At 34.8% G+C, this 22,045-nt stretch overlaps 1 protein-coding gene across 1 annotated transcript; it reads right to left on the minus strand.

The window, feature by feature from the left end:
* Positions 1-687: 687 nt before the first annotated feature.
* On the minus strand, positions 688-2,141 carry LOC149535985 (aspartyl protease family protein 2-like). The gene is made up of 2 exons (XM_089806201.1): positions 1,330-2,141; positions 688-1,237 (listed from the first exon to the last, which is right to left on the minus strand). Exons 1-2 carry the CDS (start codon positions 2,139-2,141, stop codon positions 688-690), a joined length of 1,362 nt encoding a protein of 453 aa, XP_089662327.1.
* Positions 2,142-22,045: the final 19,904 nt, after the last annotated feature.

Consider the following 22,045-nt stretch of genomic DNA (forward strand, 5'->3'; position numbering starts at 1 on the left):
TTGTTTTGTTCATATGTGTACTCTAGAGTTTATATGATAAAATACAGGCTACTGTTTTCCTTCTTCCCATTTGAAATATGTAGCTTACGGCCTCCTCTACAAACCTTGTCCTTTCCAATAGCAAGAAGAAACCAAAAGAGAGGCCATCTGTGATCCTCAAATGCATATTTTTGTTCTATGGCTGTGTTAATTTTAAGCATATTTTTAGAGTGGGCAGAAAAACTATTTATATCATGGAAGGTTAACTTGAATAGAGTCTACATCTAATTTTAGGAATTTACAATGGGTTGGAAGCAAAACCTTGTTGTTGGTAAAATTCAACTCATGCAACATGTTTCAGGAAAGTTGTACCAAGCTAAATTTATAAAACCAGTTCCATCTTCTATCTTCTTTCTATAGTGCAACAATTGATCTAAGGAATTTCCCTTCAAGCTTAATTTTACCTACTTTTATAGTTCTTATTCTCCTGTTATAATTTCTTTTTTATTAATTAAATCAAAATATAGGAAAATTTATAAATGAATATTTAAGAGAAAAGTAAAATCTCGTCCCAAACATATGCCTTAAAACTATAGTGTAATGATATAATTTATGTAGTGACTCTTTAATTGATGAGTACAATGACGCGGTACTCTATTGTTTATTTACCGAAGTTGACAAGAACAATTACATTGTATTAAAGGATTCTCAGCACGAACCAGGGCCAAAGCCAACCCTATTGTTTGCATTGTCGAAAGCCACCGTAATACCCTGTTGCTGAACATTCCCAATGATGTTGACAGCATCATTTGCAGAGGGTAAAAAGGGGAAGCACACAACATCTTCGGCAACTTGAAGTAGAGTTCCCACAGCTGGGATATCGAGGTTGGCGTTGCATTTGAAATGAAGAGTAATAGTTGGGATTTTCACAGCTGTTACGCTGGATAACTGGTAGCAAGGTTGAAACTCTCCAAATGGCGAGGCGGGCTTAACAGCTGGTGCATGTGTCCTCATCTTTTGCTCGAATGAACTTCGCAGAGCATCGTACACGGGTTTCACCAGTTGTGTAGCCATCACGGCAGTGTCAATATACGTTATTGTTGGCAGAGCACCAGGCACCTGCAAGTTAACATTTAATCGTTCGCCTCCCACGCTAACACCTTCCAGTCCCAAGATGTACGCACTCAAGCGAACTGGGGCTCTTTCAGCATGGGTGTGAACACTTTCACAGAGGATGGAATCCCTAAACTCAGCGACCCTTTTGCAGTTACAGACAGGTAATTGGGAAGACAGTAGGAGAACTGCCCACCTGCCTTTTGAGAAACAAGGGAAAGTGTACCCCTTCCCAACCCTAAATGCCCGGATGTGGCAAACTTCCTTGCTGGGGCAAAGCTATAGGCGCATCCCATGTGTAATTCGTTGAAGCTATTGCCTCCCACCTTCAGAGTCTCTGTGATGTAATCACCCTCTGATCCTTGGGCCAGACCGTTGGTGTCGACGTATTTGCAGATGCCCCACTTGTCGCACTTTGATTGGAAGTCCTTGGGATCAGATCCTAAAGGTGGACATTTGGAAAGCTTGCAAGCAACTGATTTGTACGAGGAGGATTGCTTTGGGACATACATGGGGAACTTCACATTGGAAGCACAGCCCTCGCACGGGTTGCATTGAATCCATGACAGGGAACTCAGCGTGTCAATTCCCATCAGTTGTTTCTGAGCTGGTGTTCCAATGGAAACTTCTACAGTGTATTCTGGGCCTTCTATTTCCTTCCCAGATGTAACAGGAGTGCTGAAGGCAGTTGAGGATGTAGCATTATTGGTGCTGCTTAGAGTAAAACTGGTAAGAATGCGATTAACAAGATATTTATCCCTTTGAAGCCCTTGTATCAACACATCCCTCCAACTTGAATTGGAGGCTACATTGAGATGAGTAATTAGTAGATCTGCTCGTCCTCTCTTTTCTTCTTGGAACGACAGTTCCTCGCTTGGTCTACCAGCCGAGGCATTGAAATCCGTCCAATCTTCAATAAGAAATGTGTTCCCTCCAACCATGTAATACTTTTCCTTTATTATTCTTCTACATTTGCAGCCGGGAGAGCAGAGGAAACAAATAAGGAGAATGGAGAGTGCCAGGAGTGAAGATTGCTTTTTGATCGCCATTGCCAGCAACTATGAGATTGAATCGTTGTGCTCCTTCTGTAGATTGGCGGGTTTAAATAGGTTGGGTGGCAAGGAAATTACTTTCATTAATATTAAATCGGCGGAACCTTATTAAATATTGTCACCATTAACAATTTTAATATTTGTACGAGCAGCATTGAATCGGGTCGGGTAAAATAATTATTTGTGAGCTTTTATTAAATGAGGGTAACAGTAACAATAGTTAATTTTGAGCAGCTTGTTACAATCGGATTGGTTTCCACCTCATTAGATGATTATCTTATAGCATTTTGTAATAAAGGTAAACGTTAAATATATTATTAAACATATATTAAAATTTGAATTTTGAAAGATATTTGTTCTTATATGTAAGGTTATATGACTAATGTATCATAATATAATTGAACGATATAGATATCCAGATATGTAAACATGAAATATTCAACATATTAACAGAAGATTCGAGATGGAGAAACAAGATGAAATAGAAAAAAGTGAGCACCATGTGAGGAAACTAGAGGAAGCAGAAACAACACAACACCAAATGAAAACCTGACCAAGAAACCAAACATAGCCACTTCACATGAAATGATTTGGCCAACTAAATATTGATTGATTAAACGACTGACCTTGATCATGACCTCTTCGTTGATCTCAAACAAGATCCCATTCAGCATCACCTATATATTATTTTAACACTTAACAAATTGTACATGGAGACCGCTTTGTCATAACCCTCAAAACAAATTGTACATGGAGACTGCTTTGTCATAACCCTCAATACATTGCATAAATGACACCAAGCCACCCTCTTTCAAGTTGGTTCATGCAGCCTCTTCATAGTTTTCAATGAAACTCAGCTTGATATTAACAGGGTTACCACAATTTCCGCACTCTCACCTAGGTCCTAAATAAAATCCTCAGAGATATCTGATATAAAACCAGCTGGGATCCATTAAAGGCTAAACACACTAGAAAGAGCACCCAAAAACCTGTAAGCTATGGAAATAGAATGACAAAAATCTAAATAAAAAAGCTCCAAGAAATAATGCCACATAATGGTAACCTTCTACAATGAACCATAATTATCATTGGTACTTTCTACTCCATTCATAACACCACTGAATCTTATGAAAGTCAGCATTGCAATTTAGGCATAAAGCTCTCCCATTTTTATCACCACTTTTTGGACCAGTCAAAATACCCTCATAATTAATGACAGTGTGCTTTCCTTGTAGCCAACCATTCATTGTAATGATTGTCACCTAAAAGTAAAATTTAATAATATAGCTGGTCTTGATCAATTGCAGATGAAATATTAGTCCTTCTTGCTGAGATAATAATTCTGTAATAATATATATTTTTCTACTAATTCAAATGAGGCAGAGACTGCTAAGGGAACATACTTCTTTGTACTCCTATTTCCTTTATCCACATCCTTATCTCATACATATAAGGCACCGAAGAGACATGTCCTAAGAAAGGAGAAAACTCTTCGTACATCGGCCCTACAAAAACCAAAGAGTATGTTGTTGGTGCAGGAGCACCTAAAGTACAAGAGCACAAGGAGGTTAAGCATTCTTATGTCATATATTAAAATTTTTTTAGGACATTTATAATGTGTTTGAGTCCATAAGTTGAAATGTAAAGGCTAGAAAAGCCATTTGTAATAAGTGTCAAAATTTCAAATTCGTCAAGAAGGTAAAAATATGAAAGAATGCCTTATAAATGATTACATTGATTTAAAATGTCCATTTAAGTCTATTGTACGGTTATTCAAGTGTTCATGCAAATATTTGTCATATTTGGACCTACACTTGTACAACTTGCAATGTGAAAAATGGATAAAGTGCATAAATATTGTCAAATTGCATAATGATTTAAAAGAATGTAAGGAGATGGCTTAAAATGTGGTTTATAATTTATAACCAACCACAAAGACTGTAAAAATTTATGTACGGTTGAACCAAAGAAGAATGGAAGGAAACATTGACATTTGAAGCAAATTTGGTGAAATTCTGAGTTGTTATTTTGAGTGACTTTTCAGTTTTAGTGTTGGTTCCAGGTCTTGTATGGCCATGTACATCCTATAAACCATGTATAATCTATATTTTTTGATGGAAGGATGAATAACCTTCGTTCTCTTTTTGGTTTGGATTAGTTCTATTTGGTTTTGAATAAGTTATGCATATTTTAGTGAAAGTGGTTATTTATAGATTTCAGATTTTTTGACAGCAATCATGTTGTAGCACTTGGTACTGACACATATGGAATAGTTATGACCTTTAAATAGATTCATTGGATAAATATTTGAATCTAATTTCATTTCAAGTCATTTTCAATCATATTTATGGAAGTTATGAATGTTTTTGGGAAAACTGGTTTTTCTATATCTTCAATGCAGTTGCAGGCATAGATTTGTATGCATGTAATGGTTTATAGATTGGAAAAATTAATGGCTCATAGATTTGAAAACTAGACTCAAAATTGGTCATTTTTAAATTGGTTTGGTTTCATTTGGAATTTTTTTGAGAAAGATATCAGATTCCCAAGGCAAGGTTTTGAGTTTTACTTCTGCATTTTTATAGTAAAATTGTGTCCTTATAGGGAGGTCATAAATTATAATTGGGTTGTTTGATTGGCCTCATCTTTGGATATGATTTAGAGGGAGTAATTTTAAATAATTCTTAAAAAGGGTTTGGCAAGAAAGTTTTTGGAATAAATGTTATGAATAATGGAACCCGAAATAGAAACTAGGTTATGGGAATGAGAGAATATTAAGCTTGGTTGTGTTTAACCTCATAAAATACCTCTATGTTGAATATTTTATGTCAGTGATATGTAGATTTGGATTTTACTGAAATTATATTCACATCAAATTGGTATCAGAGCCATGGAAAGATCTGGGTAGACAGATATTGTGAGGAAAGAACTCAACTCATCTAGTTGCAAGAAGGAAAGAAGTTCCTAAAAAGTTTGTAGGAAAGCAAGTAAGTTTTGTCCTGACCAAGCAACCACTGAGCGAGAGTGGGAAATGCATCACCTGGCTGAGTATGCTATTGGGTAAGATGGATGGTTCGTGTTGGATTTTTTTTGTTACACAACATTGCAAGAGATGGAGTCAGTTACAACATCAGAGTGTGTAGCAGAAGCATGGAGCAAAGCTTGTTCGGAGATTATTCACAAAGGCATTTCCATGGGACATGGAATTTTTTCAAAATCGGGAGTATGGTGCAGAAGCACCTAAAGTGCAAGTGCAAAAGGAGGTTAAGAGTCCTTATATCATATATTAAAAAAATTAAGACATTTATAATGTGTTTGAGTCCATAATTTGAAATGTAAAGCCTAGAGAAGCCACTTGTAATAAGTGTCAAAATTGTGCAGGAGGTCTCAAATTGGTCAAGAAGGTAAAAATATGAAAGAATGCCTTGCAAAATATTAAGTTGATGTAAAATGTCTATTTAAGTCCATTTTAGGGTTATTCAAGCATCCATGCAAATATTTGTCAAATTTGGACTTACACTTGTCAAAGCTGTAATGTGAAAACTGCATAAAGTGCATAAATATTGTCAACGTTGCATAATGATTTAAAAGAATGTAAGGAGATGGTTCAAAAGGTGGTTTGGAAGTTATAACCAACAAAAAAAACTATATAAAAATGGGTGTATGGTCGAACCAAAGAAGAATGGAAGGAAACATTCACATTTTCAAAACAAATTTGGTGAAATTCTTAGTTGTTATTTTGAGTGACTTTTCAATTTTAGTGTTGGTCCTAGGTCTTGTACAGCCATATAAGCCATGGAAGCCATGTATAATCTATATTTTTCGGTAGAAGGATGAATAACCTTCCTTCTCTTTTTGGTTTGGATTAGTTTCATTTGGTCTCATGTATAAAAAATTTAGTTAATAAATATACTAACAATGAATATATCATTTAGAACAACAACAAATGCTCCAAGAAGGATGTAGATTTAAAAGATACGTTAAGGTATATAATAGGCTAAATCCTTTACAAAGGATATGAATGCTTTGCTAGATATGTATGATCACGAGTCCAGAGCATTATGTTATTAGAGTCATTTAGGATTAACACTCCCTTTTAACTTGATAATCAGAATGAGAGATAATCATATATGGAAACATCAATTACGATGAATAAGCATAGATTGATACTCTATATCTATCTAAATCCTCTAAGCATGTGGTATCATTGAACACATGATACTATGTCATATTACCATACCTTTGATATTAATTATCACTTGTGCTAACAAAACTGTTCAAACTATTCTAGTTTAGGATTTTCCATTATTCAATACAACTCTATTAGTGCAAGCTGAGATAAAAACGTGAGCTAGCTTAATGTTATGTTGTGTATTTCATTGTATACAGAAAAACTATACTTACAAACATTAACTATGGCTTGTATCATTTACAAAAATAAAACTCTTTTCAATAATGAAGATAATTTAAAATTTCAGACTACATTTAAGAATGATGTTGCGGGAGAAGTGTGTATCAATATTATCAATCTAAAAGTTTAACATTTAAGAATAATCGAGTAGTAGAAGCATGTATCAATATTCCCAATCTTCACGTTTGTTGTTGATATTTGTAAATTACTCTAATGGTCAAGCAGCAAAGTCGTCACAAGAAAAAGACAACCATAGATTTAAGAAATCATATACCCATAACTATTCCTAAAATACTAATTCATGATCAAATAAAATGAAATTCTAATAGGAATACTTCATGTATAATTTTGAAAAATCATTTATATAAATAAAATTTTAGACCATTAACTTAAATTTCTAATGTCTACATTGAATCTTAACAGTAATTTCAGAGATGAACAACTAATGACTATCTCAAAGTATTTAATAATGAAGAACCATATAGAGGAATGCTTTATCTATTTTATCAGTAATATTATTAAGTATAAGTTTTGTTAGCATGCAAACTTAAAAGAAATAGTAGCAGTTTCACAGACTATAATTTATGGTAGTCAATTTATTTGTAGGACTCAAAATGTACAAAAAATAGATAGTTAGAGACATTTTTGTAAGAAAATTTGTCAAAGGTTTGACATTATGTGTAATGCTTATGTCTTCCTTAGTAGTGTTGAAGTTTGAATCTTCTATCCAACCCATTCTTTCACATTTCCTACAATAAAAAGGAAGAGAAATAAAAGATTTTTATGAACTGTAGTGAATCCTCATGGGAGGGAATTGTTATTGTCTTGCCAAACATCAAATGTAGAAAATACTAATATGTATAGTGGGAATTATTTAAATAAAAGATATAGTATATGACACAGACAACTTTCAAGTAAGTAGCTGATCTATAATGTAAAAATTTCTAGGTAAAAGAAGACCTCAAACAAACAAGAATAGCAAAGATCACTTGTCCAATGGTTTGAAAAAAATTGCCAACATCAAACAAATGTAATCAGTAAATTATTTGTAACCAAATTTCTCTTAGAATTATATGAAATGAGACATCTAGTGCTTGGAAAGAAAGAGTCAAAAAATAAATAGAACAGTAGGAAGTTATGAGTTACTTTCCACCAAAGTCACAACTAGCAAGAGTCATGCCATTCTTGGTGTAATAGTTATCAAAAGCATAGGAGGGATTAATTGTAGCAATGTCTAGATTGTAGGATGCACTTACTTGTACTGTGGACATACTCCAGGGAAACTTGCAAGATTATGTTTGTGATGAAGACAATAGTTTAACTAGTTTTGTGTTTTGTGTTTTTTTCAAGTGGTGTGTGTTGTTCGACTGGTAAGGATTGTGTCTAGCATTGTAACAATAGTTGTATTTAGTGATGTGGCTATGACTGTGGGAGTTGTGAGTATTCCCTGCTTGCTTGGGAAAATGAGAGCTTTGGAATAGAGGTTGGGAAATGAATGATAGAGAATTTTTGTCACATCTCATAGGTAGAAATGCTCTCGCATGTGTATCCAAAATGGAGAAGCATAGAGTAGTGTTTCACATCCCTAATTTTTTAGTTTGAAGACAATATCAATACAGAGATTTCATTGAATTCTTCTTTTAAGAAAGACAATTTACAAAACTAAAACAACAATGACCCATCTGTACCCTGCTTCTATTAAAATTAAAGCTTCTTCTAGTTTATACTAAGTTACCAATAGCATAACATAAGTTTAATATTATCATAAAACATAAAATAGAAGCATAATTTTAATATAATGATAAAACATAAAACATAAATTTAATATAGTGGATTCTATATCATTCTAAAGTTCTAAAAGTAACCTTGAGCTCAATGAATCTCGTTCCTATTGAGCCTCTCATAGATTAATGCTAAGAAATAGTGGCAACTCTCTTATCCATTACAATAACATTTTTTTCTTCTCCACAAATACATCCTATGATCTTGTCGTGTTTATGTGTACATGCCAATTAATGCCTTCGAATTGAATAGAAGCTAGACATTTCAATGGTCAATATCAGGTCTTTTGTTTGTGAAGGAAATATATTTACTAAATCACTTTTCCCACTAAGATTGAAAGAAGGGTTTTAATAATAGCCATTATAAGATGTAAAAACTGGTAACTGTATGTCCATAGATGAGTAATAATTTACCATAAAACATCAAACACCAACCTAGTTTGGTGTCTGCAAATGTCCAAAATTGTACTTGGCATGTTGTGAGATGGAGGTCAGACGATGTCACTCTAGGCAGAGCACAATGAATCTAATATTTTTGAAAGAGGTCTAATGCAACAACAAATAGATTGCAGCAGGTGAAAAATATTTGCTATTATGTTACAAGGGTGTAAATTTGACTGTGTTAAGAGTCTTCATCAATGCTGATTATAAAATTATATAGAGTCAAATGTCAAAGAAAATTTCAAACATTGTAAGATTTTTGATCTATTCAACATTAATGAAAAAATAAATAAGATTACACAATCAAATTTAGACATTTTAGTTGTTAAGGAGAAATTTGAAGCACTGCAAGATCTTGATCTATTCATCATTAACAAAAAAAAACAAAAATTACACAATTAAATTTAGACATTTTATTCAATGTTAAGGAGAAATTTGATGGAATTGAATTTTTGGCTTCACAAACCTATTCATAGATCATTCTAATCAAATGTAATACAAAAAAAATTGGCATGCTCAAATCTTAACATTACATTCATTATTGATGAACATAGTCAATTCTAGACATTTTATTCAATATGAAAGACAAACTTTGACACAATCAAATCTATAAATTTTTTCAATACTGATTATAAAATTATACGCAGTCAAATGTCAAAGAAAATTTAAAACGTAGCTATTCATTAGTTGTTATTTGTGATAATTGAACATTCGACTTAGCCAAAAAAGAGTGGATCTATCACAATTCTCTAAGGCTTTCAGTGTCTACAAGTTATTAGTAGGCTAGAAATTAATTGGGAGACTGACCTATGCAAGCAACCAATCTCAGTACTCTTGCTAGAAAGCCTTATCTCATCGTTAGTTATTTGTAGAAGTCTATCTCTGCAAGAAATCTACCTAATGGATGAAATGATGGGTTTCCATAGGGAGGGAGATCAAATACAGTGACACAAGCATAGCTTCCAATTGTAGGGAGCTTAATCTTTTATGCCAATTAGGTAAAGGTTAAATGTGCTCTAGGTGGTTGTCTTTTATGCTAATTATCTTAGGGTTAAATGTGCTCTAGGTGGTCTGTAAATCTTGTAAAGGAGAATCTACTGTTCAAACTTCAATTGAGACTTCCACTAAATTAATTATATGGAATATCAAAGATATTATGAAGGTTAACACATTTAACCTTGAAACACTTGGATGCCTCATAGGGTAGAGCTAACTTATGTGGTTCGGGCATTATCTATGCCTTTCTTGTGATGGTCAATTAGTTCTACGATTATACAATCTAAACCACAAATTTATCAATAGTAGATATAGATTGGGAAAATGAGTTGAATCTCTATGTATGTCAATAGTTTCTGAACAAATGACAACATTATAGAGAACATTATACACAAAGGTTCTAGTTTAATCAATCACCAAAATAGATGCTTATCTAATTCGCACAGCATATTGGGACCCAAATGCTCAATAATTTTAAAAGATAGAAAATTGGCCATGGACTTGCTTATTAGGGTGAATTGAAGTTTGATAAGGTGACACTCTCTTAGGTTGCACTGTAAAAAATGCAACACAAGGGCATAATAGACTCGATAGGGTTAAACAACAAAAACCCTAAAATTTCCCTCATGTATTTTCAAATTAGTACAATTCTAAAATATATTGCATAAAATTCTGAGTGAGGCATACCTTAAACAAAAAAGTACAAGTCCTAGGACTCCACATTTAAGAAAAGGTATATCATGAAGTGATTGAGAAGGAAATAATTGACAATGGCCTATGAGTATAAAAATTAGAGACATACGATGTTGAATTCTAGATGTGGAGCACCTCAATCTAAAAAGAAAAGCACGTTGGAAAGGCCACCATTAGATACGGTATCCAAATATAAGATTAAGTGGAACATAGCAAAATCTTACCCCAATGTGGTTGGAAAATTAAACATCTGGAAAATGCTTACAAGCATTATAATTTCCTATAATAGAAAATATTCAATTCTAAATGTGGTGACAAGAGATAGATTCTGAAATTCAACATCTAAACCAAAGTACATTAACAGTTTCCTTGAAAGGGCACAATTAATCATGGCCTACAATTTTGGGTTTGTCATACTTCAAGTGTGAAACTACCAGACATTGTCTATAATCTAGGTCAAATATATGACTCAAGCTACATGCATATAAGAGGATAATTGGTCACGTGCTTCACAACATGTGTAACAAACAATTGAAGAAAATGCATTGCAATGAAAATGATCACAAGCTTCCCGAAGATTCAAAACCATGTCAAAAATGAATTATCCATTATATTTTTAAATCCACCATTGTCTATAATTATAATGTCCAATTTAACAAAAATGGAGGACGAGAAAGAAGCTTAACTAGCTTTATGTAATCAGGAATACCCAACTAAACCCAAAACACGTCAACAATAAGAGAAAAGGAACAAACTTTGCCCCCTTAACAAACCCTTTGCATTATGTAGCCCTGTATAACAACCTTCCACATTTATCATACATGTAATGATGTAGCAATATGCAGGCTAGCCCCTGAATTCAAAATAAAAATTTTAAGGCACACAAGCCTGGAAAAGAATTAGTAGAGAATATAGTTCTATAGATATTATGACAAAATTTAAAAATTGTGTTACTAACTTAATGACTGTTGTTGACCTACTCAAAATAGTTTAGTCATGGACTTAATTTCTTTCCTACCCTATAAATTACTAGTTGGATGGCAATTTTAGTTGTAAAAATAATAAATAAGGGAGATAGAAGATGTGGATCCAAGTGGCTTCAATTAGGGGGCTAAATTTATGTTTTATTCTTTCAAATTTGTTCTTCAACAATAAAATATTTAATATAAATAGTGTTTATTTAAGAAGGCTTTCTAAGAACAGAAAATTTGAAGGGAAGGAGGAGTTAACATTTATGGCAAGTTTTGTCATATACGTCCTCTCCACTTCCCATCCATCATCCAATTAATCTAAGGACATCCGGTTCAAATAGTTCCATGTCTAAATGCAACTTAGCATACCTAATGTGAACTAGAAAGAAAAATCCCTATGCCTAACAATATAAGAATGTGTTTTGAAAGAGCAGTAACCTTTGGCCTTAAAAGCCAGTAGGACAATAGAGCTAATATAAAGGAAGATCAATATTTATGTTAGATCTGAATGATAAATATCTGAATAAGAAAACCTTACTATTATGTTGTCATCCTCTTGCATGGTAATACCATTCTCACTCTTGAAATAAAATAAGACTGGGCGGGAACAACTCTTCATTTTTCTGCAAAAAGCATTATATATCAGAGGTGGGAGTACGGGTTAAAAAAAAAGAGAACACCTTTTATAATATGTAAAAATAAGTAGTGGATGGAGCCTGTCAGTAATAGCAGAGGTATCAGTGTGGATAAGTCGAGGAGAAGTTGGGAATGATAGCTCCCAGTAATTGCATTACTTTAGACCGATCTAAAGCACCAATGAAATAATGAAATCTATCTCTAAGGGTCTCAATCACGAGTATCAACTTTTGTATCACTATCATTAGTGGGTCAGGAGGGGAATATTGCTAAGCAGTAAGTATAAACTTGGAATTCTTGTGTTCTTCCAGCATTTTTTATAGTGTAGCTCTAATGGCATACTAAGCCAAAGGTTTTTCATGGTCTTCCAAGAGACTACCAGGCTAACCTTTGCTTTTGCTAGGTTTTAGATGAAATTGGCCAACTTGTTGGTTCGAGCAATTTTCTAGGGCTTTTGTTTCAAGAAATCCAAGATGAATTATCTGATTTGGCTCCACATTGTATAATGAGACGTGGAGATCAACACTCCAATCCTTCACATTGATTGGTTATGCACCTCTAAATGCAATCACCACCAATTCATATTTTATATTTTATAATAAAATATGAAGGTGTTAGTGGATTTAGTTTTGCAAGTAGCCTGAGATTGAATGTTGCCTTTTGAGTGTTAAAACAGTAAGCATATATATTAGATTGATCTATTATGAACAAAAGCTACAAAGTGGCAGCTGGAGTCCCTGCCAATCGGGTTATAATTAGGACTAATAGTAACGTATGGTGGAACATTGACCATCAACTTAGTGCATGGGAGCCTTTTGCATTCATAGGCCCTACAAGTTAGGGGAGACAAAGTGAGGTTGTGTGGGAAAGGGAGACAAGAGTGTTGTAACATGAATTTGTGGAGTAGAAGAGAACCAAGGTAGTGTATTTAACTTGCATTGTTCCTCTACAATACTTTGTATGGTATCATCCATTAATATTGTAAAAGTTCCATAAATCTCAAATGTTAGTAACAGGTGAACAACTGTGGACATTTTTTTTTCATAACTATGGAATGATATTTTTGCAAGCTCCAGAAAGTGTTGTTCAACAAGTTTTCCATTCATGATGCATTTAGAAATGCCCTAATCACTCTCCACAGTGCATTGTAAAGAAGGCTGGTATGCAAATGTGGTGTCTTTTGCACATGTGAGATATTTTGCCAATTTGTTGCTGGCAATTCAATTTTGATAATACAGCTGAGTGGTTGCAAGTAGTGCAGAGTAATTGGTATGGAGGGAGATATGCATTCTTTGGCTTTAATATTCCAAATATCTGTAGTAGTTGTAAAAAATGTAAGGAAGGCTAAGTTAGTTTGAACTAGGTAGTTAAATTCTAAAATAGTTGTGAGATAGAAAGTTTAGTTGATCTTGATACTAACCTGTGTGCAGCAGGAAGCTAAATTTTGTAAGGAAGCTTTTCGATGTGCATCATTTAGCAGGTTGATAAATGTTGATGGATTTGACTTTATCAGAGTTGAACCAATTGGTCCACTTTGAATGAAATTCTTTAGGAGGAGAAGGGGTGTCGTTGATAAGGCCAATATTTTTTTTAGTGTTGTGAACGCTGCAATGTAGTTGTCTGAAACTATCACCTAAAAAAAGATTCAAGTTGTTAGGGGAAACATAGGAATAAGTTCAAAGCATGATAGTAGGAAGAAATTACTTGGTATTTATTGCAACAATCTTACCATAGTTGTGTGATAAATATTTTCTCCATCTTTAATATGGAATTGAATTTCAAATCCTGATTGATAATGACCTACAACAAGAACCACAAATGTTTTGAAAGGGCGTGGCTTTGTTGACTATACTAGGCGAGATATGGTAGTATTGGGCATGAGCTTATGGTGGTTACAAACTTTTCTAATGGTTTGGATATGTTCTTTTAGTGATTAGGAGACAATATTCAGCATCACCTCTTTCAAATTGGCCTCTTTTCCTGATTGTGAAATCTGATAAGCGTACACTTGAACTGGGCAAGGGCTTCAGAAAGTGTGTTTTTATTTGTTTATCGGTAACATTTGTAGTGATTGTTGTTTGGCCTAGTCTATCTATGAGGTCAACATGAGGAATTTGTAGTTTTGATGAGTTGTTAGAATCTTTTGCTAAGGACGGTCCATAAGTTACAAAAATATCACCTTTGAAGGCACGTGCAAAGAGGGATGTGCAGATTTGTATTATGGTTGATGGGAAAAGTTGTGATGGCTTTAGCCTATATGATGGGAAAGTTGAGAAATTTTAGATAAAGTAGTCTAGGTAGAGTTGTAAGGAGAAATAGAGGGTTGTACTACAATGTTTACCTTTTTTGGTCTTGCAATTAGCAAACAACTTCAGTTGAAGATGTGGATGGGCTATTGACAAACATGTAACAAATTTAGTATTACAAATTAATATTATATAAGCTTTGGAGGTTAGGTACAAAATGTTACTGACTAAAGAATGAAGAAATCAAATTTTGAATCTAGTTGATGGTACTTTGAGTCAGTGTTAGCCCATTTCTTATAGATTAGGTTATTGTTTGTTGTAGAAGGTGCTTGGGACATGGTGGATACTTTTTGTTGTTGGTTTGTGCTTGAATTTTCTACATCAACTAGGCAATTGCCTTCATGTAGAGGCATTGGCGACCTATTGAACAAATGCATAACATAATTGAGTCTTAAGTGAATAGTATCAAGTAAGCACTAAATAAAGTATGTAACAAAAGCAATAAATGATTACGATACAACTCAAATTATACAATGGCAATAACAATGTGTGTCTGCTTTGTTTTCTTTTGATGCATCCATTGTGGCTTTGTCAATAACCTTCCTTTGTAGCAGTGAAACATGTTTGGAAGATACTAAGTACAAAGACTATAGAGAGGGAAACTATGTGGACTTTTAGGCTTTTCAAATATACGTAAGCAATCGAGTCATTTAAAAATATGTGAACCATCTATGCACAATTATGTGAACTTTACATTTTCCATAACTGAAGACTTTTTCTGAATAAGATCTAGCTTGCAACTAAAATATTTTTTGATTCAGTTTCCTTGAATAGAGGAAATGAGGTTGTGCAGTATGAAAGAAATATGCCATTAGTAAAGAAAAACACCGTATTGTAGTACATTACTGAGGTATGGTGATGTAAATGAAAAAAAACATTAAAAAGCACAATCTAAATCTACACATTTTTATAGAAGGTAGGAAATAGTGTGACCCATCAAAATGACTTCCAACATGTGGACAATTTCAGATATGACAGAGGTTCACATATGGAGGAGAAATCATGATAGTATAATTCAACACTGAGTAAGTCGAATAAGCAATAAATGTGATGGTGAAAGACTATAACAAAAAGTGCATAGTTAAGGATATAAACACATGATAATTTGTTACCTCTATAGAGGAAAAAAGTTAGTTGTACACGCAAGAATATGGTTTTTAATATTTATTTATTTTTTTCAATTGTATTTTCAAGAAGAGGCATAGAACATATTTGAGAGGTAGGATGCAAGATAAATAATTTCTGAGAAGAACTCCATGGCTATGGCGAATTTCCCTACTTCTAAGCTTATTGTTGCTGTTTGTGCTGAAGGGGGAGTCGTAAGGATACTGCCAAATGATGTGACCAGTAGGCATCTAGTCGAGTGAAAGTGGGAAGACTTGGGTTAATATTTTGTATCCATAACTAATCCAATAAAGTGCCAGCTTGTGTCGTTGGTGTGTTCACAACTTGGGTTAGCTTTTGGTATTGCATAAACTTGACAAGAGTGGATTGAGATTTTGTTGATTGTAGCATGTCAATGTTAAAGTCTCCAACAATGAAGAGTTTACAATTCGGTAGCAGTGTGGTTGTGTTCTTCTGTATTAGATCTAGTAGTTCTCTAATGGGTTCACCCGACGTGAGGTAGAGATTTGTGATGCACAAGGTATGTTCAAGATATAGCAGATCAGTTGTGATAGATTCAAGATTTTTTTTTTGAAACTATCATGTTTTGTCAATGTAATTGTTTGTGCATAACATGTTAGGAGTCCATGAATTTACGATGATGAGCAGTAGCTAAATTTGGTGTTTAGGGAATCAATACGTCCATGAATTTTGTGCCTTGTCTCTTGGAGGCAAAGCACATTTTCTTAGAGCAAGTCACGATCATAGGATATGTCGAATGCATGCAATGAGAAGCTTCGAGTGTTCAAAGAGCATAGCATGAAATAGTCTGTTGGTGTTGATTGAAGACTATATTAAATTTTCTAAAGAGCCAAAGTGTGTAAACATTGCATTTCTTCCTCGACTTTTTTACACATTTTAAATTTTTTGTGTTTCAATTTATGTATGAGATACAACAAATGAATATGACGTACACGAGACAAGACAATTTAAGAGAGGCCATGTTGGTGGACTTTTAAAGGGTCAAAAGAAACTACATCCATTTTCAACCCCTATGCTCTATGAATAGTTTGTGCACATGCTAGTTGAAGTGGGAATTGCATTCTTGTAACTATTTTGGTGCCTTTTCTGACTTGTCTAGCTATTCTCATGATTGGTGTCCAAGAAGGCAAAGTAGAGTCATCTTTTTCTTTAGCTAATACTATAAGCCATTTTAGCATTGAGATTCTATTCTCTAGAGGTGCAATATTGATGAAAACAGTTCTTCGAGTTAATGGAAATGAGAGAACAATGTGGACGACCCAACGACAAAACATTCATTAGTACTTGATTTTATCATTGTGAGAACTAATGTTATTTCAGTAGAGGTTCAATCTTCAATTTGCATAAATTCCTTCTTGCTCATGTTATGTGGATTGAAATCTATGCAAAGACATTAGTTAGTTCAGTTATTGGGCTTTGACATGGTGCTCATTATAGTGGTATCAGAGCTTTCTTGCAAAGTGTTTCACGAAGTTATAACCGGTAGGTGCCCATTACACACACTTTGCCAAACAATTTAGGATTTTTCAGCATCATATTATGGAATGCATTGACCCTATGGTTGAAGTAGAAATTTCATAGCACGGGGTTTTTTCTAATCCCAAAGTCCAAGTCTTTATCTTCTATAGTTTCATTGTGTCTAGTATGTTCTAGACAACAGGGATATCGTAATGCTTTGCACAATGGCTCCAAAAGGTGTTCAACACCAGTCAATGTTACGAAGAAAGTTGGAGGTCCCAATTGTCTTATCATAGCAAATATATTTTTTCAAGTGTTTTCCAAATAGTCAACAAATGTTTGAATGCTTTTTAGGGATTTAAACCCTAAGGGGGATCATAATATTTTCTCTAGATTATTAGGATTACGCACATCTCTAGCACATAATGTTCTACCTTTTAGTTCAACTTTTTGTATGCAAACCCATGATAATGAAGCTATTTGGCGAATAATGTTTTTTATGGCTTTAAAGAAAATATTAGATATATGGGTTGCAAAGTCTTTGTCCTTATGCATGAGATCCCACTTTGCTATTTTTTGATAGGTAAATGTTTTATTTATGTCCTTTGGTCATGGAAAACCATAGAAAAGTAAGGGAAATTCACTTCCTTTGAGTAGACATATTGGAATATGCTTAGAGGCTTAAACCCTTCTGATGGTGCAATATCAATAATAGTTTTTTCTAGGTCTTTGATTGAATGGGGATCATTAAAACACTATATGAGTGATTCAGTAATAGGTTCATCTTCAAAGTCAGACAAGGTGTCATCCATGTCTGTTTCAGTTTCAACTTCCACTTGGTTGTGCTCTTTGTTTTAGACAAAAAGGACTTCCCAATCTTTGTTGATTGAAATTTTTTCTTGTATGTACAAGGGAGTCTTTGATAGGACTGTTAAAGAATTCATCACACAAGCAGGCCTAACATTGCCTTGCCCATATGCATTTTCATATTGTAGCTTGTGTTTTAACCTCACTGCTACTATTTTAGTTTCATCAATTTGCCTAGGAAGAGCTATTTGGACCTTGTCAAAATCCACAAGGACATTGATGATTGTACTGTTCAAGCCACATTGTGCTCTTTTGTGTCCTAGTTGTCTAATCTGTGCAAAAGCAATGCGAAGGGAGACAACTCTTTCTTCTAAAGTAGTCAAGAAGTGAACAACATCAATATGGTTATTATGCCTGATGTTCCAAGGAGTTGCAAAAGATGAGATCTTGCCAATTGTAGTGGCTTATACATATTTCCTGCAAATGGGGTGACCTAATGAAATTTTTTATTCACGTGTATCAATTAGCAACAAGAACAAAGCATGAATAAATGTTGAGTCGATTGCGTAAATGTCTTTTTGGTAATATAACATCTCACAAAAAGTACATGGTTGTGTAGGAGTGTCCTTAATACTTTGCAAGTATTGGTTAATAGATTTTTCGATTGCATTTTCTTCTGGATTTGAGTGGAGTTCTTTTTTGGGTCGACGACATGGTCTTGTCTTATAGAATGGACATCTTCTTTTCATTTGTGAGCATGACTTTTTTCGTCCAATTATGGTTTTAATTCTATTGCCATCAACATTGTCGATTGATGTTTGGTATATTTCCATATTACGTATTGGTACTTCCAATTTTTGCAATGAATGACTTGTATTCATTTGTTTGTAAATTATTTCAGAATGTTTATAGTTTCAACACATTTTGAGTAGGATTTGTTTGAGTTCTTTACTGCAAATCTTAGGCATAACTTCAATTGGCATGGTTGGGCTTCTGTTCATGTCATTTAGCAATTGTTCAGTTGCTTGAAGTGGTTCGTAATGACAGTGTCCTTTGTTTGTTCTGAAGAAAATTAAGTTGATGAGCTTTCTTGATTTGGGGCAGTGGCTAAATACATAAGCTTTATGTGGTGGAGTTGCTTGCCATACATGTATAGTTGCATCAAAAGTGTGTGAAATCCATAATAAGAAAAATTCATAACCCTCTATGCCAGTTTTAGCATACGGCAGTCCGAGCCTCAATAGAAGTAACTACAATTCGACGAGGTTGTTGCTATGCATTGTGGAAGGTTTTTGAACAGTTTGGAAACATTACAATGCAAATTTGTGACTCGATTTTAGTGCATTTGCTAATGATTCTTCTAGAAACAAGCGTAAAGATATTACATCAAATCAATTTTCAACCAAGAAAGCTATGGCAGCAAACATGCTTTCACCACATGAAGTGGAAAATGCTAGAAGTTGATTGAGGCCAAGTCTATTAATGCATCCACAATTATGTCCCAAGTGGTGGATACATCACAATCTATGTCTGGGAGTACTAGTTGCAATTTATTGACCTCAATAGGTGTGCCCACTCTTGAGAAAATGGGCTCATAGTGGCCAACTATTGGGGTAGCATCATGAAAAAGTATCGATATAAGAAGATGAGATGAGTCTTTGTTGAAATGCAAATATGGTTTTTTCTGGGTTGAGGACCAAACACATATGGAGATTTTCAACCACCAGAGGCCTACCTCGCCATGTTTGTTGACCTCTGTTGCCAAAGCCCTCATCTAATGGGCACCCTAGAAATGCCCAAAAAATTGAACCAACGGACAAAACAGATTTTTTATGCAAACTAAAGATTGAATCGATGTTGAAATTATATTAATTCTCAAAATGATGAAATCAAGTACAAACAAACGTATTCCAAAGGCCAAACCCCAACGGAGTGATGTCTAGAATGTTACAAGAGAAGATGAATGTCCTCTATTGCCAAGAAAGATATGTGATTCGCACATCCAAGCTCTTGTCAAATGTCATTCACAAAAATCCAATGCTAAACAATGAGATTCTCACCCCTATTTATCCTTTTCCTTCACCCTTCTAGAAGGAAATCAAATATTTATTAATTGCAAGTGCTAGAAGCTTCCCCCCTTCGAACAATTAATGTACTCTCTAGAAACTCCTCCCTTGCAATACAATAATTAATTGTGCTTCTAGAAAATTAAATTACTAGAGGCTCCACCCCTTCCAATAATTAATGCACTATCTAGAAGCTTCCCCTTGCAATATAATAGTTAATTAAATTAATTAAATATAAAGTCACCTTTTAATTTATTTTATGACTTTATAAGAAATTAATTTAACTGCTAAAGTGGGGACATTACAATCCACCCTCCTTGAAATTGCTTGTCCTCAAGTAATCCAACAACACAATGAACTCCTTGATTAACTTTCCTACTCATGGCTCTCGTCCGAAACTCTAGATCTCTGGTTCGAAATTCTAGATCTCCCGCTCATGGCGTTCCTGCTGCTTCAACGCTTGATAATGTGGAGGTCTCTACTCCCACCGATCTGCGGATGGAGTTAGGGCTCTGTTCGCACTTCGCTCGGCTTCTTCTGCAACTAGGGATAAGGCTTCTTCCCTTTGTTTAATTCTTAGGTCTCCTGCTCCTTGTTTAGGGTTTCTTGGTTCACAGGGAAGGACTTTTGCATATGTGGTTGCCTTCGAAGCCAGTATTCATGGAGCTCTCCCTCATGTTGTTTCATCTGAGCCCTCTCATGTGACGTTTGTAAGTTCTTTAAAGCCTATTAAGGTTTCCCTTGACCCAAAATCAATTGAAGATATTTTCCACATGGTAGAAGAGCTTTCTCCTTTTGCTGCCATTTTTCACTTCCAAGGTTATTGGCCCTCTCTTGCTGATCTACATGACTAGATCTGCAAGAATTGGTGCCACTTATAGACAATAACATCTACATCTTTTCATGTGCAAGAGGCTTCTTTATAGCTATGTTTGAAAGTACTAATGACACGAAGATTATTTTGTGTCATAATAGTTTTTCCTGGCAGGGAAAATTTCCACTTATGGCCAAACCGTGGCATATGGATTTTGATCCACTTTCAGAGTCCTTTAACAAGTTCCCTATTTGGGTCTAGCTTTTGAATCTCCTGATACATCTTTGGCATGATTCAATTTCTAAAACTATTGGGAATGCTATTGGTGATTTCTTATATGTGGATTCTGACACGTGCGATAATTTCCACTCGACCTGTGCACATTTTCTTGTTGAGTTGGATGTTTCTAAGGGCCTCCCTGAGGCGATTTTCTTGGATTCCCTGAGGGGTCCTTGGACACAAATGTTGGATTTCGAAGGTATCCCCTTTCGTTGCAGGAATTGCCACTTGACTGGTCACATTGCTGCTAGGTGTTTTGATGGGAATTCTAAATCAAGGCGACCACCTTCTTGGTGGTCAAGGGCCTCTTCTGAGCACTATATGGTGAAACAATCCTTGGATACTTTTGTGGATTTTGTGGTTAAGGTCTCTCCTAGAGTCCATTTGGAGCCGGTGGTAGAGGAGGTGGTCTCTACCCCTGTTTTGGATTCTCTTCCTAAGATCTAGTTGTCATCTGATTCTCATAGGGAGATTGGTGCGACTTCGGCGCCCCTCGAGTTCCACTGTTCTATTTCCTCTAAGGCTTGGGTTTTTGAGGATGGGTAGATAGCGGTTAAGAGTAAGAGATCTAAGCCTTCTACTCCCCCTTTAGATATGAACCTTCGGTCACATAAGGGAAACTTCAAATCAAAATGAAAATCTTAAGTTCCCCTGTTCTGACTGGTTATTTTGTGGTCATAAGTGGGTTGTGGCACTGGCTCGCTGGTTATTGGTCTGGGAGGTTTTTTTGTTTGCTTTGCTTTCCAATCTGTTTACTTTTCAAGTTCCATCGTATTTTTTGGTTTCTTTTTCTGAACACATTTGTTGGTTTGAGGTCCCAGTAAAACCTGGTTTAGATGTTTAGCTGGTTTTTGGTCCTTTTAAAACCTGGTAGGGCTTCATGGTATATCTTTCTTTTTGATGTAAAGGGTTTTAGGGCCCCTTCAAAACCTATTTTACCTTAATCTAAAACAACATAATGAACTCCAACCTCCACCTAGATCCCAATTGAAGTAGTATGTGACATCCCAGTGGACACTAAACCAACTACAAACCAGCATCATCAAGACCAACCACATGTCCTGTAGCCTAGCACCCAAAACTTGAGCTAATGATA

This window comes from Cupressus sempervirens, chromosome 10, assembly GCF_028749045.1.
Source record: "Cupressus sempervirens isolate cs-2001-9-10 chromosome 10, ASM2874904v1, whole genome shotgun sequence".
Taxonomy (NCBI): Eukaryota; Viridiplantae; Streptophyta; class Pinopsida; order Cupressales; family Cupressaceae; genus Cupressus; species Cupressus sempervirens.